This window comes from Apteryx rowi, unplaced genomic scaffold, assembly GCF_003343035.1.
Source record: "Apteryx rowi isolate R43461 unplaced genomic scaffold, aptRow1 scaffold_17, whole genome shotgun sequence".
Lineage (NCBI taxonomy): Eukaryota > Metazoa > Chordata > Aves > Apterygiformes > Apterygidae > Apteryx > Apteryx rowi.
The window spans coordinates 3,072,597-3,089,085 of NW_020447974.1; the positions used below are offsets into that span (position 1 = coordinate 3,072,597).

General features: G+C 36.0%; 1 protein-coding gene across 4 annotated transcripts in view; it reads left to right on the top strand.

Annotated features, from left to right (window-relative positions):
• Nucleotides 1–478: 478 nt before the first annotated feature.
• The window catches only part of TRPM7 (transient receptor potential cation channel subfamily M member 7), a 47,015-nt gene continuing 31,004 nt past the window's right edge, over nt 479–16,489 (top strand). For 3 of the 4 annotated variants that reach the window (XR_003252613.1, XM_026060560.1, XM_026060561.1), the window contains exons 1-11: nt 3,791–3,921; nt 6,288–6,326; nt 6,805–7,003; nt 8,548–8,761; nt 9,289–9,413; nt 10,032–10,203; nt 11,996–12,170; nt 13,378–13,501; nt 14,449–14,521; nt 14,805–14,905; nt 15,821–15,955. Coding sequence is in view for 3 of the 4 variants with exons in the window: in XM_026060560.1 (XP_025916345.1) it covers nt 3,806–3,921; nt 6,288–6,326; nt 6,805–7,003; nt 8,548–8,761; nt 9,289–9,413; nt 10,032–10,203; nt 11,996–12,170; nt 13,378–13,501; nt 14,449–14,521; nt 14,805–14,905; nt 15,821–15,955 (1,473 nt within the window). In the remaining variant the exon portion in view is untranslated. Of the gene's footprint in view, nt 630–3,790; nt 3,922–6,287; nt 6,327–6,804; nt 7,004–8,547; nt 8,762–9,288; nt 9,414–10,031; nt 10,204–11,995; nt 12,171–13,377; nt 13,502–14,448; nt 14,522–14,804; nt 14,906–15,820; nt 15,956–16,489 lie in introns of those variants that run through there. The other variant, XM_026060562.1, reaches the window with a different exon arrangement.

Consider the following 16,489-nt stretch of genomic DNA (forward strand, 5'->3'; position numbering starts at 1 on the left):
GCGCTTTTTGTTTCTTAAAGTTCTTTCAGAAGTAGTGAAAGACACAGTGGGCTTGACTATCTACCCCAAAATCAGTGGAACCAGAATAAGGTGTCTTGCATAACCCTCGACAGCTTGAAAACTGAGCAAAAGCGATGTTGGCCACTTCAGAGCTAGGAGTTAGTAGGTTCCTGTAATACGTCTTCCAAAAAGTAAGAGATATTACAAGTTTTGTTTGGTGCACAGAGGTGATCCTGCCAACTTTGAATACTAGCAGTCTTAAGGTGGAGAAATTTTCATATGTAACTTCCATCTGTAGGGGAAAAAAAAAAAGATCATTCTGGAGCAATATATTTTTCTTGTAAATCTTAAATATTTTAGTTTGGCAAATTTGAAATGCATGGGAGAGAATATGGAAAGGTTTTTGTTTCTTCGTCTTTAAGATGCAAGTTTGAAAGGAAAGAAAATAAATAGTTGAAATCCCCCGTTTTATGTTTAAACTACCACTTACGCTTTTTCCTAAAATCTGGACTTTTTGCAACACTACGGAGCTGTTGCCATCATGTAAAGTACACCTTCTCAAATCCACCGGCAAAACAGATCACCATCGCTCCTGTCAACAGAAGTCGCTTGACTGCTGGAAGCAAAATGTAAGAGGTGTGGTTGTGTGCGTGTTGTGTGTGCTGTAGAAATGATCAAAAACTGAGTGGACTGTTTTGTTTTAAATAAAGTCTGGTAACTTGAACATTGATTCTGACTGCTGACTGATCTCCTATTTTAACCTCTTACTGCTAAGGAAGTATTTCAGAGTCTATCCTGAAACTGATTTCTCTTAAGTGTCTTATGCATCATCTTCCTTCTGGTCATCACAGGATCGTTCCGTAAATAGCAGCTGTTACTACATAGAAAATAATACCGTGCATCAGTTCATTCTACTTTTTTTAATGTGATCTTTACACATTTATGGGAAAAGTCTTATTTTCGTTATTCTCTCCTTACTATTTTCTTTCTTTCCTTTTTCCTTCTCCCCTGCCCCCCAGCTGAAAGCAGGAATGTGTTATTAGCAAGTTCTGTATAAAATCTTGTGTGATCAGGATGAATCAGAGTACAGGAGTGCTGCTGGAGAAAGTCTAGTTTTACCAAACAAAAAGTTCCAAGTACATTTTAATGACAGTATAGAACTTATTCCACATAACTTGAATAGGTGTACTCATGCTATACTGAAAACACTTGCCCTATTGAAGAATATATAGAAAAAAATGCTTCATCAGTGATTAAAACTGTGCATTCTTTAAAATCCCCCAAATTAATATGTATATATTTCTAAATTTTATTTTCAGAACCATTTATTATGAGAACTGGTGCTGTATGCTGTAAACCAGTGTTCCTTGTTCCCAGCTTTGATCACCACTTAATAATAAGCAATATTTCATGGAGCAATAGATGCAATTACTTGTGGTTTATAATACTTCAGATTTCGGTATCTGTCATGTTAGGCATGTGATGGCTTGCTCCAAGATGTGGTTTTAGCCAGCTAACTAAAATACTTAAATATTAAATTACTCTTCTCTATCTTATATTCTGCAGGATAAGCAGAGTTTATATGCAAGCTTAAACTACTGCAGTGTTGAAGTAATGATCTATGTAAAGACATCTGTTTTAAGAAAGGAAGTACAGAAATATATACCATATGAGCAACAGGGACACTTGGCTGAGCAGCAAGCAACTTCCAGAACAGGGTTTTATATAGGACATAAAGGCAACAAACAAAAACTCTGGGAGGATGGAAGCGAGAAACTTGGAGGCTAGCAACTATATGCATATTGATATTAAAAATAAAAAAAAAAAAACCACGTGTGTGTAACACTGCTAATCTTGTGATAGAAGGTAGAGAAGAGATGACGCTGTTCTGAGCACAGCAGCAGGTAAGGAGCAGGTGTGCTAGGAGACATGCAGGTTGCGCATGCAGAGTGACGTGCTTCTCTCCCGAGCCGAGAACTGAGGAGAAGGCTGCTAAGGGATTACGTATGGATTGAAGGCTGCTATGAAGGCTTATGTGTGAATTCTGAGGACAAGAGTGGAAGAAGCCTCCCCTTTCACTGGGCTATTGCAAGTTGGTCACTTCAAACTGCTCGGGTTGGGTCGGGGGGAGAAAGCATGAATGTGATAGAATCCTTCATAATGGCATGTTCACGTATAATAGCTAATATCCCACGTCTTTCTTGCGAGGCCTTTTTCTCCTTTACAACAGCATTCCTTCTGTTGTGCAGGGATAGGAGAGAGGAGGGCAGTGAATGATGGCCATGACTATTCCAGGTGTTTAAAATATAAATTTAAATGAAAAACATGGTGTGGGCGCTCATTCTGTCATGCCCCCCAACCACTCTCTGCTGCGGATTGTATATCTTGCCTTTCTCCCATCTTTCTTCCTTCTCTCCTGGGGAGTGGGAGCCTGTACCTGCCCCTTCCCACTCTCCCCAGGAGAGGAGAGGCTGGTGGCCCTCTGAACGGGAGGATAGCAACTGGAGCCCCAGCTGGGCGCTCACCTGGCAGATTCACAGCCAGGCTTTGCTAGGACAAAATATTGGAGGGAGGTCATGAGGAATAACGTGGGAAAGATCTGCTGAATATGGGAAATGCTTTGAAAGAGGGCAGGCAGTTGAGGACCAGTTTTCCAGGGGACTTTATTAAAACCAGCTGGTACAGTCCTACTTTTATTAACTTCTGTGTATTATCTTAAATTGATCTTGACATTGCAGTAGGTGAAAGACCAGATGTCTGTACTGAATCTTCTGTTATAACAGGTCTAAAAATCTTTAATTCATAGTTCCCACAGTGAACTCTCGCAGATATCTGTTAATAATATACATCAGTCTTTTTTTTTTTCTCTGTAGAAAAAAAATAGGAAAACTTTCAAAAAATTCTAAATGTAGAATGTAAATTTAAAACTGGACGTGCTATTAGCAATGAAGAAATCTTGATGTAATCTTAATAAGGATTTAAACTAATGTTGCATAAGGTGCAGATCAACCTCCCAAAGTTTCTTCCTGTTTTTAATTACTAAAAATCACATCCAAGTTCCTTTCCCAATGTATTGCTGAAAGCTGACACAGACACTGGGCATCATGCCTGTTGGTTAGCAAATAATCTTGAGATTAGCTCGTAAAACAATGTTACCTGATTGGTTAAAGCAACCCAAATAAAATGGTGTCCAGCTATTAAAGTAGGTTAATATCTGATGAAGTAAACATCTTCAGCTGCAAGTTTCAGAATATGTTTTGAGTTTAAGCTCCAAACACCTCTTGGAGTGATGCTAATTACATTTGCCTATTGAAATGAAAAGTTTCTTGATGAAGAACAAAGGTTGTCCTGATTTACGGCCACTAGAAAAGATTGACAGTGTTATTAGAAGACTTTTTTTTTTTTACCTGCGCTAGATGAAATTTTACTTAATTGGAGAGAAAGATGAAAGTACTGTTATTTGAGTGTATTTGTATGTATTTGAGGGTTATGGGCTTTTCTTTAAATCTCCCCCCCCCCCCAACAGATTAGCTAAACAATATATTTTGAATTCCTGTTTGTGTTTTTATACATCTTTATTTGCATATTACAGGAGGGATTTTTGCCATTTAATTGTTAACTTTGAAAATATTACTTTAGATTTTAAGGGATTTATTTATTACAACAAGTGGCATCTATTAAAGAAGTTGTTTACTTATGGTCTTGCTTATCTCAAGGTTTGGGTGACCAGTGTTAGATGCCATTATAGGCTGATATATGATTTTGTTAGTTTTTGGGAAACAGCAAAGCATATAATGATAATTTAATGTGTATTTTTTTAATACTGTTCAACTTTTTTCAGTCCCAGAAATCCTGGATAGAAAATACTTTCACCAAGAGGGAGTGTGTGTATATTATACCAAGTTCAAAAGACCCCCACAGGTAAGCTAGAAATGGCATAAGAATTCACTGTTACCTTTTAAATTGAAAAAGTGATGTAAGAGTATTAGACTAACTACTCAGTCTGTAGCAAAATACTGCCTTGAATTCAGTCCTTTGTGTCTGGGCAGTCTCATTGTGTCTCTCTGTGTGTCTCTGTCTTAGATTTTTTTCTTATGGAAGTACCTTGGCATTGCAGGAATCCCCTGATAGGTGTTCACCTACTCTCCTTGCTGCTTTTAACCAGTTCGTCCAGCGGTGTGTCAATGGTGTGTCTACGGCGGGTGTCTTCTGGTTGTTTGTTTGCTCTTTTTTGCTGTTGTTGTTTTTCTTGTGTGGAGTATTTCCAAAAAGTCAGAAAGTCCCATAGAGTTATTTGGACTATATTTAGGTCTGAAGAACAGCAATGCAAGTGTAACAGTGATGTGTGAAAATAAAGCTGATAGTGATGTAAGAAAGGTTGAAAAATTCATAGAAAGGAGGAGGAAAAAGGAATATTCTGAAGGGAATGAGACTAATAATAGATACAAAGCAAAGGCTGAAGAAAGCTTTACTTCCAGGGGAGATAAGCAAAACAGAAACAAATATCAAAATATTCTCTCTAGTCCCTTTTCATCATTAAGATCTGTGAGAAAACAATGAGAGTAAAAAATTGGGAAAAAGGGTTTTAGAGGGGAGGCAGAGACTAATGAAGAATATTTTAAATCTCTTGGATGCTTTTATCTTATACTGAGTTAGACACATGCTACTAAAAATCAAGCAACTTAGTGCTAACCCTAGCATTTCTTACTTGTAGAATTTACCTTCACTAAATGTCACAGATGTAATTTAAGAGTTCCCACAATGAATGAACTTGATGTGCATAGTCGTAACATCTGGATCACTGATATGAAATAAAGACAGATTGAAAACATTTAAATTTTGTATTTTAAGGCAGTGTTGTCTACCTCAAAATATTAAAATTATTAACACAAAATTATTAATCACATTTTTTTAAGCACAAGACACTTTCTCATGAGCTTGAGAAAAGTTCTGCTTCAGTCTTTTCCATGAAAAAAATTAATATGATCACATTTGTTCCATGCAGGCAGAATACTATTTTTTTTCTTTTAGGAACTTGTTTTCAGGCAGAATAGAAGGAACAAAGTCAATGCTTTTGAATTTTTAAATTATTGTGAATTATTCATCACATTCCTTAAAACTGTGTGACCTGGGGAAGCTTTTAGAATTTATGGCCATGACTGTAGCACATGGAAAATCTGCAAATGCAAATCAAGTAATTAGGAAGCTGTTAAAATTTCCAGAGCATTTCCCAAGGAACAAAATGATCTTCAACACTTACCCTTTTAGTTTAACCCCTGTGTAGCATAAAAGGGAATTTACAACTTTCCCATCAGATTTTTTCCTTCAGTTTCTAGAATCCCATATTGTTGTTCCTGAATCATGCGTAACTGAATCAAATGTAGACAAAATCCAAAATGTCATATGTAGGCAATGTTTTTGATCCTTACTTTTTAGTGTTGGTATTTATGCTTTAGTAATTGCCAGAGAAGATTTTAAGCTCTAGTTTAATATTAAAAACCTAAATAATTAACAGTAGAATATAATTTCTAAAGAGGATAAAATTAAGAAATTGGTTATGCTCTAAGTCTGAAAACAGTTTAAGATTACTATGTAATTTCTGCAATTTCACCTGCACACATTTGCACTTGCATACTAGTGAATGGTTAACACTGCTTTGAAAATTGCAGAAAACGGCTATATCAACTTAACTGCTATGTTAACTTTAAACATTAATAAAACTATTAGCAGAAAAACAATGAAAATATTTAAGATGAAAGAGGGTAGAAATGGGAAATTTTTTTTTATATAATAAACTCACTGTGTAGAGACATGGCTGTATAAAGTTTATTCAGACATCTTTTTTTTTTCCGCATGCAACTTAGCAATGATCAAATAACAACCTTCCCACACATGCAGTTCGGCTTGGATTTACCTTAGGAGTATCAATTTGTAGAATAGGTACAACATTGTATAGCTAAATTGAGTGAAAGAAAATGTCAGCCTGTAAGTAACTTCTCAGCATCTACCTAAATATTTCCATTTGAGAGTACTGCAGCTATCTGAGTCTAAAATATTCTTGGGCTTCAGGTATTGATGGTTCAAAGCTTGAAAACTAGTTGAAAGCCACAAGACTGAAACTTTCATCTGTTTATGCATTTAGCACATTTTCCAGTTACTGTAGATCTTTTTGTTCAATAATTTTTGTGCAAGTACATGAGAAGTGGTGTGACTTTTTTTTTTCTTTTCTTTCCCTGTTAACATTTGAACTGGAGTTAACCCATATATTTAAATGGTATTTCTTACAGATGCCTTCCAGGATGTCAAATTTGTCAGCAGCTTGTAAGGTAAGAGTTCTTTTAGTTCTTCTTCACTATTTTTTAGTGTTTTTCCATTAAATATGGGCTTTCATAATGGGGTTCTAAAAAGTTTTGATCAGGATTACAAATAAGCCAGTGAAAGGTTAGAAGATTTTTAAAAAAAATGAAGAACTGTCTGCAATACTTAGATCACTTATTTATAGATATGACATGAAGTACTTGGCCTCAAAGAATCGATTGCGATTTTCTATGTCCTGACTACTCAAAGCATATTCTGGCCTCTAACTTGCTGTGTCAGCGAGCTTGAATATTTTGCATAACTGTGTTTTATTGTTTATCCTTGTTTTAAATATTTATGGCAACAAGGCTTCTTCTAGGGAAGAGATTTATATGATATTTAGAAACTTTGCTTTCAGGTGTAAATCTAGCCTGTCTCTGTTATAAATAAAATAAGTTTTCTCTCTTGTCTTCATTCAAGTATTCTAAATGATACGCTTTGGTGCAGGTGCTGTTGTGGCCGCTTGGTCAGACAACATGCCTGTTTTACTGCAAGTCTTGCTATGAAATACTCCGATGTGAAGCTGGGTGAAAACTATAATCAGGAAATAGAAGAATGGTCAGTGGAAAAACATACGGAACAGACTCCTACTGATGCTTATGGTGTCATCAACTTTCAAGGCGGCTCTCATTCCTACAGGGCTAAGGCATGTATGACGTTTACTTTTTTCTTTTTTCTTCTCTAAACACATTGATACAGGTGGTGGATGCTTTCATGTAATGAAAATGACTGGAGCTGTACAGTCATAAAGCAGTGTCTTCTGTCAGTCTAGTAATTTTATTGTGATTTGAATTCTTTCTAATTTCCCTTTAAGTGTTTCACCCCCCCCCAGAACAAGTCACTCAGACTTATCAGAGAATTAATTGGCTTCATGTACAGGCTTTACTGCAAATTGCAAATCATGATAAGAATCCATTTTTTAATCATTTCAGCAAAACATTACATTAAGAATTCAGTTGCATATTGTTTCAGACTTACTTAGAATACATCTTACTCATCTGTGGTGCTTGCTCACTACTGTTACATTTTTGTAACACCTGTTAAATAACATCTGTTATTTAACTCTGTATTCATAAATTTTCAAACTTGGAAAAAGTGTTTAAAATTATGGGCAGATGGGGAATATACTTCTTTACTAATCAGCCTGATTAGATTAAGGTTGAGGGGGGGGCTGTCTACAACCATTTTGTGAAAGACTTGGTAGTGATGGTGGAAAATGTTTAATGCTCATGCAGATTTAACTGGGAAGAGTTTTGATAGTTTAACTCCTGTAACCAAACTGAAGCCCTTGAAAGAAGGAGCTGCATTCTTTATGCTGCCAACAGAGCCTCCCAAGGACCGTCTAGATCCTCCCCATGGGGAGAAGGGCTCCTAGCAGAATTCTTTCACATTGGTATAGCAGTGTACGTGTTCCCTCATACACTTAGTATACCTTAAAATTGCTGAGAATCCATTTCTAGAAGTACAGAAATAGCAAGTTACCTGTACTTGCTTCTGCTGAGCACCAGTGGGGTTGCTAAAACCACTTTATTGATAGCAATGTTTTTAGTTGGAACTTGATCAAGGTAGGGCTTACTTTCTGCATATCCCCCCCCCCCCTTGTTTTGAACAGTTCATATTAAGGATGTAGAAGTATTCTTAGCTGATGAACTGACTACATCTTGAACTGTTAACCATAGCAAGCTTTAAAAAGCTGCTAGATTTGAAGTTTTGTATTAAAGAATGTAGCTTTTCTTCCCACAAAGAATAGGGAGGGAAAAGCAAGTCACTTCGTCTTTCTGTAAGACTTTTCACATGAGACATGCAAGTTTTCCCAATAGACGGCAGAAATTTTAAAAGTATTTCTGAATTTAATCTAACTTAGAAATGATCCAATACTTTCAAAAAATCTCATTTTTCTAGGGCACTGTGTCAGCAGAATGGAATAACATCATATTTCTGTAGCCTTTTCCCCTTTTCAAAACTTGCTTTCAAAACTATTAACTATCTTGGCCTTAATTTTGGAGGGCATGATGTAAATTTGTCTACTTACTGCATCTGCCTTGTTTCGTGGAAATAAATTAAATTTTCTGTAGCCAGGGTTAGGAGAATATTTCCTGAAATATGTTCTGGTTGTTGTTTTTCCTCGCTGATTGTGTGATGGTTTCTTCTAAGAACCTTTTAACTCAACTTTTTTTCTTTTGTCTTCAGTATGTGCGATTGTCATATGACACTAAGCCTGAAGCTATTCTGCAACTTATGCTTAAAGAATGGCAGATGGAGTTGCCGAAGCTTGTTATATCTGTACATGGGGGCATGCAGAAATTTGAACTTCACCCACGCATCAAGCAGTTGCTTGGCAAAGGTCTTATTAAAGCTGCAGTAACAACAGGAGCCTGGATTATAACTGGAGGAGTTAACACAGGTAAGAAAAGTACAAGTGAATGTGCACAGTTAACTGGATTATAGCTTATAAAAGCCAAAAGATTTAATGGCTGCCTAGCTGTATCTTAAAGCAAAGTGTTTTTCAAGTTTTAGTTTGGTCAAGTGAATTTAAAATATTTTATCACACATTTTGAACATATATAGCTTGAAATGGCCTGCTGTATTGTCCCTCAAGGACAAACAACACAATGGTTTTCAAACTGCAGGAGGAAAAACTTCCACTTCTTATTGCTTTATTTGTGATTAAAACAAGTACAGTAATGTACTGGAAGCTGTCTTTTAGTTCTCTCTAAGCTAATACTTATTTTGTTGCATTACTAATGTGTGGTGCTTTGTCTCCTAGTAGTAGGTGTTGTGCACTGTATGGGTGCTTTTTCTTTGGTGCTCTGTAAAATGAGTTCTCAGCTCCTTAACAGGCCAAATTAATAAAATAGGTGTATTTCTTAAAGCTATTCTTTAATAAGACGTGGTACTCAATATATTGGAATTGTTTTTGTGCACAAACAGGTGTTGCAAAACATGTTGGTGATGCTCTAAGAGAACATGCTTCCAGATCATCTCGAAAGATTTGCACTATTGGGATTGCTCCATGGGGAGTAATTGAAAACAGAAATGACCTTGTTGGAAGAGATGTAAGGATAAACTTATCTAATTGAAATAATTATCTACATGACTTATTTTTTGTCAAATCTGCTCAAGCGTGTTTTTTCACTGCCTTTGCAACATTGGAATGCTTGCTTTATAGTGAAGATGCACTGACATCTGTGACTTAGGCAGGGTCTTTAGGGTAAACAAGTTGCAAAATGCAAATGCACTAGAGGAGGAGCTTGTTCTAAAGTGTGTGTGGTTTCCCCCCCTCCCCCTGGCATTAGTGAATCAAATAGCAAAAATGCTGAAGTATTATAGAGAATTTGCATTTACAAAGGATAATAAATTGAAAATTTTTGATACTGAATCTTCCAGGCTAATGTTTGCCAGAGTGGTCACAAGTTTTGCTTGTAGACAGACACCTTTTCAAGGGACCTTTTCTCTATTATCCTTCAGAACCAAATTCTTTTGTGATAGTTACCTGTTTTGCTGCACGAAGTTACGTAGCTAGCTACAGCTGTTGGTGTATCCTGACCCAAGGCATACTTACATGTGTTAGTGCTTGTTGTTTTCCATCTGTTGTGTCTAGACAAATAGCTAAGTTTCACAGGGACTAATTTGAATCTTTAAAGTAAAATATATTGTTGTGTGCTTATACTTAGGTGGTTGCTCCATATCAAACCTTGTTAAACCCATTAAGTAAATTAAATGTCCTAAATAATCTCCATTCCCATTTCATTCTGGTGGATGATGGAACAGTTGGAAAGTATGGAGCAGAAGTTAAATTACGGAGAGAACTGGAAAAAACTATTAATTTGCAACGGATCCATGCAAGTAAGTAATCATGATGACCAAAGACTGAGTGTTACTATGCTTTACTGAATAAGATGTTTATGTCAAATATTCAAATGAGAAAATACAAAAACTAGGGKTTTTTTTGCATGTTTCAACCTTACTTCTGGTAAACAACCATTTTGCACATCATTTCAGCTGCTGCTTTGGACCTTAGGAGTTGCTGAAAGACTTAGGATTTCTCTGAAACCAGAGAGGAAAATTCCTCATTTGAACAAAGCTGGCAATTTTGCTTTGATAAAGTAAATAGACATCATTTGAGTTATTAGTGTGTAGTCAGGCCTTACCAGTCTGATTAATGTTTTTGATGGTGATTGCTTGCAGTTCCACAATAGAGAAACTGAGTTTGGAAAACATCATCTATGTTTGTGTGAGGAAGCAGTGACTTTATGTAGTGCTTTCCTAGCTATGGAGCTGTGTGTGTGTTTTTCTTATTCTTCTAAGAATTCTTCCATGATATTCCCTGTCAATAGCAGGGTTTCCATGTACCTGTGTTCAAATTAGGTACATTTTCCCTTCTTTGGAAATTACTGGTGTGCAGGAGGGGAAACAGGGTTATCTAAAGAAAAATTTTCACTTTCCTGCAGTAGTTTGGGAGTGTTCCTGTGAGGAATATCTCTTCTGTTTTGTAGATTGTGTGTTCTATTGTATTTATCTGGCTTCTTTGCAGGCCCCCCCCCCCCCCAAAAAAAATACCCAAAAAACAAAAAAAAACCCCAGTGCTTAAAACTGTGCATTAGCAATAGTTAAAATGTATGCTGAACAGCATTTTAACTTTCATCCAATAGAATGGGCATGCTTGGTCTGTTAAAAATGTAAAGTGAATGCGCTGGCATTGCATATGTACCTACTACATTGTTTCCGTTAACTGTTTTTAGTTGGCAAAGGTGTATGCAATTCTTTCAAGCATGCACAAATAGATCAGTACTTTACTTCATCATCAGTTCTGCAAGAAATCCAGATTGCATTTATCCAGTGAAGAATCCTTGATTTCAAGTATTTCTTACACCTCTGTTTGTGACTTGTTTTCAACCCAATTCTAAGATGTTTTATGACATTAACTTGCTGTAGTTTGTTTAAAAAAAAAAAAAAAAAAATTGTCGAACCCATTATATGACCTAGCTGTTCTTTGTATTTTGGAATAAATGGTTTTAAAGTAAGTTGTTATTTGGAGTAAAATGTTTTGTTTTGGAATCTACTGTTTCCCCACTTGATCTTGCTATTTAATGCATCTTTGACAAACAACAGTGAGAAAATTGGCAACCCTAAATCTGTATGTCCTGGCAAAAATCTGACATTTCAGGGTGAGTCAGTGACCATGTACCTAGAATAGAGTGGTGTAAGTAGAAGGCAAGAGCTGAAAAAGCAATCAGTGTGAATAGCTTGCAAAATAGTTGTGCTGTAGCTGTGGCTGGTAAAAGAGAATGGAAATAATAGTGTTTGACTATAGCTAGAACTCTCCAGCAAGAAAAGTAGATATTTTGAGAGAGAATGTATTTTTGCATTTTAGATATGTGAAATGTCTACCCTTGTTATTGCATTTGTGTAGATAAAATAATGACAAATAATGCTTGTTTGTTATTTATTGACCTTCAAATGTTAACCTTGTCTGTTAGTATATGCCCCTCCTGTAACTTTGACACTAAAAACTTCTTTTGCTAGACCTGGTGAAATGCTTCATGTTTTATGCTTACGTTTTCATTTATACTGACAAAGGTCTAAAAAAAAAAAAATTGAAAAATAGGGATTTGTTTGTGTATTTACAACTTTATAGGAATTGGCCAAGGTGTGCCTGTGGTAGCACTTGTATTTGAAGGTGGACCCAACGTCATACTCACAGTTTTAGACTTCCTTCAAGAAAGTCCTCCTGTGCCAGTGGTAGTATGTGAAGGAACTGGTAGAGCTGCAGACATATTGGCGTATGTTCACAAGCAAACGGAGGAGGGAGGGTAAGTTGTAGTACTTCTAGTCAAACTCTCAGTTATATAGAGATGTCTTTTGAGAGTAGTCCTTTAATGAATTTGTGCAAGAGCTTTATCTATGGAAAGACAAAAGCTAAAAGAGTGTAATATTGCATGTGATACAGTTTTCCAGGTTGGCTGCGAATAATCACTTTGGCTAAAGACTGAGATTTCTTTCCAGTTCTGGCTTCCTCCCATGTGACATCTACAGAATCTGGGGCAACTGGCATGGTGGGCTTGCTTTAGCAATACTTACAAAAGGAGAGGAAAAGTAGATACACCTATATCCTAAATAAGGGGAAACATCTCGCATGTAACTTCACTAATGTGCAGTAATTGTGTTATACTGTTGTAACTAGAGCACCCAACTATCAATTTAAATGCTCTGTCTGCTTTGACCCCAGATTTAAACTAAGCAGCAGTAACCTGCTAAGTGACTAACATGACTTTTTAAGTATGCACAATATACTGTTTTGCTCAACAGAAGTCAGAGCTGGCCAGACCTTCCAGAGATGTGAGAATGACTTATCCTGAATACATTACCAAGTTGCTTGAAAATATCACTTGACTTGATTGAATGGAAATACTTGTATGCCATTAGTTATTGCATGGTAGTAGCTTGCCTGAAAAGGGAACAGGAAAAGTATCTATATTATTTCTTCTGAGTAGTGTTAAAATTTAACTTTATATAAACTTAAGTGCAGAAAACAATTGTCTGTTCATAGTTTCAAAAACAAAATGTGATTTGCTTGTGGTCCGCAGTCCTCAGTGGCTTCCAGTTAGCTGCCAGATTTGCTTAAATCTTTAAACATGTTGGATACTAGCTGCAGGGACTGCCTCAGGACCAGGAGGAGGAGATAAATGTAGCGCTAAACCAGACAGCTTTGTCCATTGAGAACGAGATCAGATGCAGATCTTGCTCAGAGGGGAGAGTACTTACCTGAGAATATCTCAGAACTGAGTTTGGGAAGGAAAGGGAGAGAGGTTGAGTTACTTTTAGGAGGCAGTAGCAGAAAGTCTTAGATTAAGCAACCTATACTTCATTATAATGGTTGCCCAAGCTTTTGCCCCTGAAACAATTATAAGCTTATAAATGGCAGGACTTTGAATGGACATGTTCAGACTAATTAAATGTGTGGCTGTTCCTGCTGTTCATATATAACAATTTGTGTTTCTCTGTTTGTTATAATCTCAGGAATGTTCCTGAGGGTGCAGAGCCTGAAATCATTTCAACTATCAAGAAGACATTTAATTTTGGTCAAAGTGAAGCGGTTCATCTGTTTCAGACATTGCTGGAATGCATGAAAAAAAAAGAACTTGTAAGTAGATATCACTATAGAAAATCTTTATGTAAGGTACATGCATTTGTGTATCTAAAATGAAATCCTTTCTCAAAATGTTTTCTATGATCAAGTTCTTAAATTTTTTCTGGCCATAATATATCTTTCCAAACACAGAAGATAGTCAAATCTAGGGTTTTTTTGTATACTTTATCTCATGGCCAAGAGAGACTTCATTCTTGTGATTACTTCTGGTAATTGAAGTTACTTCCTTGTTTCCAATCCTATCTGTTTTCAACTGATAGGATTCTGTTTTGTTTATAGTTCTGTATATGTATTTATTTTGTTTGTGGGTTTTTTCCTTTTTTTCTTGTTTTTATTTTATTATATTTTTTGAAAGCCTTTAGGTGTTCTGCTTTGTCTTTTAGTTATTAGCGTACAAATGAAAGACTGCTATCATTGAATGCTTAAAGTAAAAGCACTTAATAGAGCCTGAACTATTATATATAGCTCTTTTATATATGGCCTGAATTCAGGTACTGGTGTCTCATTTGGAGACCTTATTATGCTGTTCCGAGTTCTTAAGTTGACATGTTCAGCTAAACACATTTGCTGGCAGGTTAATCTTGTAATCTAGAATGAACTGGGGAGGTAAACAGAATACTGTGTGGTAGCTGATAGAGATACTGTGATAGCCAATAGAGAATTGTCATCATAGTGCGAAAAGACATTGAAGAGTGTAAAGGGTTTCTACTTTGCTTTTCTCATAAAAGGTTGTTTTTTGTGGCCCCCACTTAGGAAAACAGTCTAGAGTACACACTGAAGGTAAGATTTAAATTGAGTGTAGATTTAAAATGCATTGAAGATAAACAGATTTTTTTCAATGTTATTTCAATTCCTGATATAAAAGACTGGGGCTAATCAGCTTTGTCCAATAGAATAGGAAGAACATGTGTTTAAAAATAAATGTATTTTTTTTTTAACAGATTACTGTTTTTCATATTGGGTCAGATGAACATCAAGACATTGATGTTGCGATACTTACAGCATTGCTAAAAGGTGAGACTTTAAAGAGCATTTAGAATCCCCAGCTATTGTAGTTCAGTGATTATATACTGGAATATTTATAAAATATAATCTGTAGGAATCTTTATTTTTTAAGCAAATAATTATCTAGTATGCTTTCTCATTTTACAGTGTCATAATCTATGTCATAACTGATAAAATATCTACCACAAAGTTATGCTGTATTACTTGATTTGACTGCTTTAAGAAGTAAGAATTGTTTAATGTTTTATATCTTAATTCATTTAATTTTTTTCATTGTGTTTTGTTTCTTAAGGCACGAATGCATCTGCATTTGACCAACTTGTCCTTACACTTGCATGGGATAGAGTTGACATTGCCAAAAATCATGTTTTTGTTTATGGGCAACAATGGCTGGTATGTATGCAGTCTAGATTAAGCAGAATGGCATTTTCTGAGAGAGAAACTCAACTTTCTGCAAAGAATGAGTCTTTTGACTTAAAATAGTCTGTAGAATACTGACACGTTTATTTTAGGACAGTAATTTCTGAATACTTGATAGATTTATAACTGTTTTATTATTGTGTGCTTAAAAATAGTCCAAGAATTTTAGAAATGTGCTAAGCATTGCGAATAAATAGGGGAGAAAAGACATTGCAAAAGATGAAAGCTGAATTCATGTTGTTCAGATGTTCTTTCTTTTTTTACAGTTATACAATCATGTAACATTCTTAAAAAGTAGCTAGCAAAATACATATATTAACTTTGGTTGGCAGCACTGCTGCCTCTTTCAGGGAGAGGGAGAAAGTACCTATTTTTTGTAGTTTGTAAATTAGTTTGAAAACTACATTGTGATCTTGCCTTTTCCCCTATTACTATAAAGATAAAATACAATCTTATGGGACTGCACAGTCAAAAGTACGTACTGGAAGGCTTGTTGATAGCAGGGATAGTCCTGAGCATTTGTCTTTGGAGCAAATTGTGCTTTAAATGTTTTATGTCTTCCTACCTTTCATCCAATGTCAATATATGAGAACAGCTGAACTATGTTAGACTAAATGTCAATTTAGTCTGGTGAGCATGTCAATAAGAGATCTCTGTGGAAGAGTATAGGACCAGAGAAAACACCCAGCAATAAGTTCTCAGAATATTCTCTCATCATGTAATTGTGTGAAGCTCGGGCGATTTCCTGAACCCAAGGTGGCATCTTTGTAGACATAAAAGGATCTGCCCTCTGTAAAGGAATGAGATCAATTTGTAACCTAAGTATACTCATCTCAGTGCATTTTTACCGGTTCTCTCCAGCCTCTAGCCTGTACTCGTTTGTTGTAGGTTGGCTCCCTGGAACAGGCTATGTTAGATGCCCTTGTGATGGATAGAGTTGCGTTTGTGAAACTTCTGATTGAGAACGGCGTAAGCATGCACAAGTTCCTTACAATTCCCAGGCTGGAAGAACTTTATAATACAGTAAGTGAATGACTGCTTTTTAAACAGATTGCTTTTTAGAAAAGCTTTTTATTTGCTCAGTGTTGTGCACTGGGTCATGCGCACTAGCCTACGTGCCATGTGATGATGATAAGGCCAATCCTTCACAGGAGGTTGGAGTTGAGAAGCGCATGCTGTCTGGCTGCGTTGCAGTGCCACAGCTGCTTTCTGGCTCTCCAGAAATGGCACCAGAAACAGTTTGTTAGCAGGGTGTTCATTTGAGTCTGATATTTGGGTATAGATACTAAAGAGGAAATTGCAGCACAGTTGTGGAACGTGTGAAATGTAAATCACAGTGGGGAAGAAAACAAGAGAGAGCCAGATGACTGAAACTTGCACGTAAAACAAAGTCCATAGACAATATTCATAAGGTGAATTCTGTCTATAGCTGTTGATCTTACCATAATAAATAATGTAATAAATAATAATTGTAAAAATAGCTTATTTTGTGAACCTACATGGTTATAAACATTGCATAGAAAAATTGTTTCCATGAATGCTGATTTAAAAATTTTA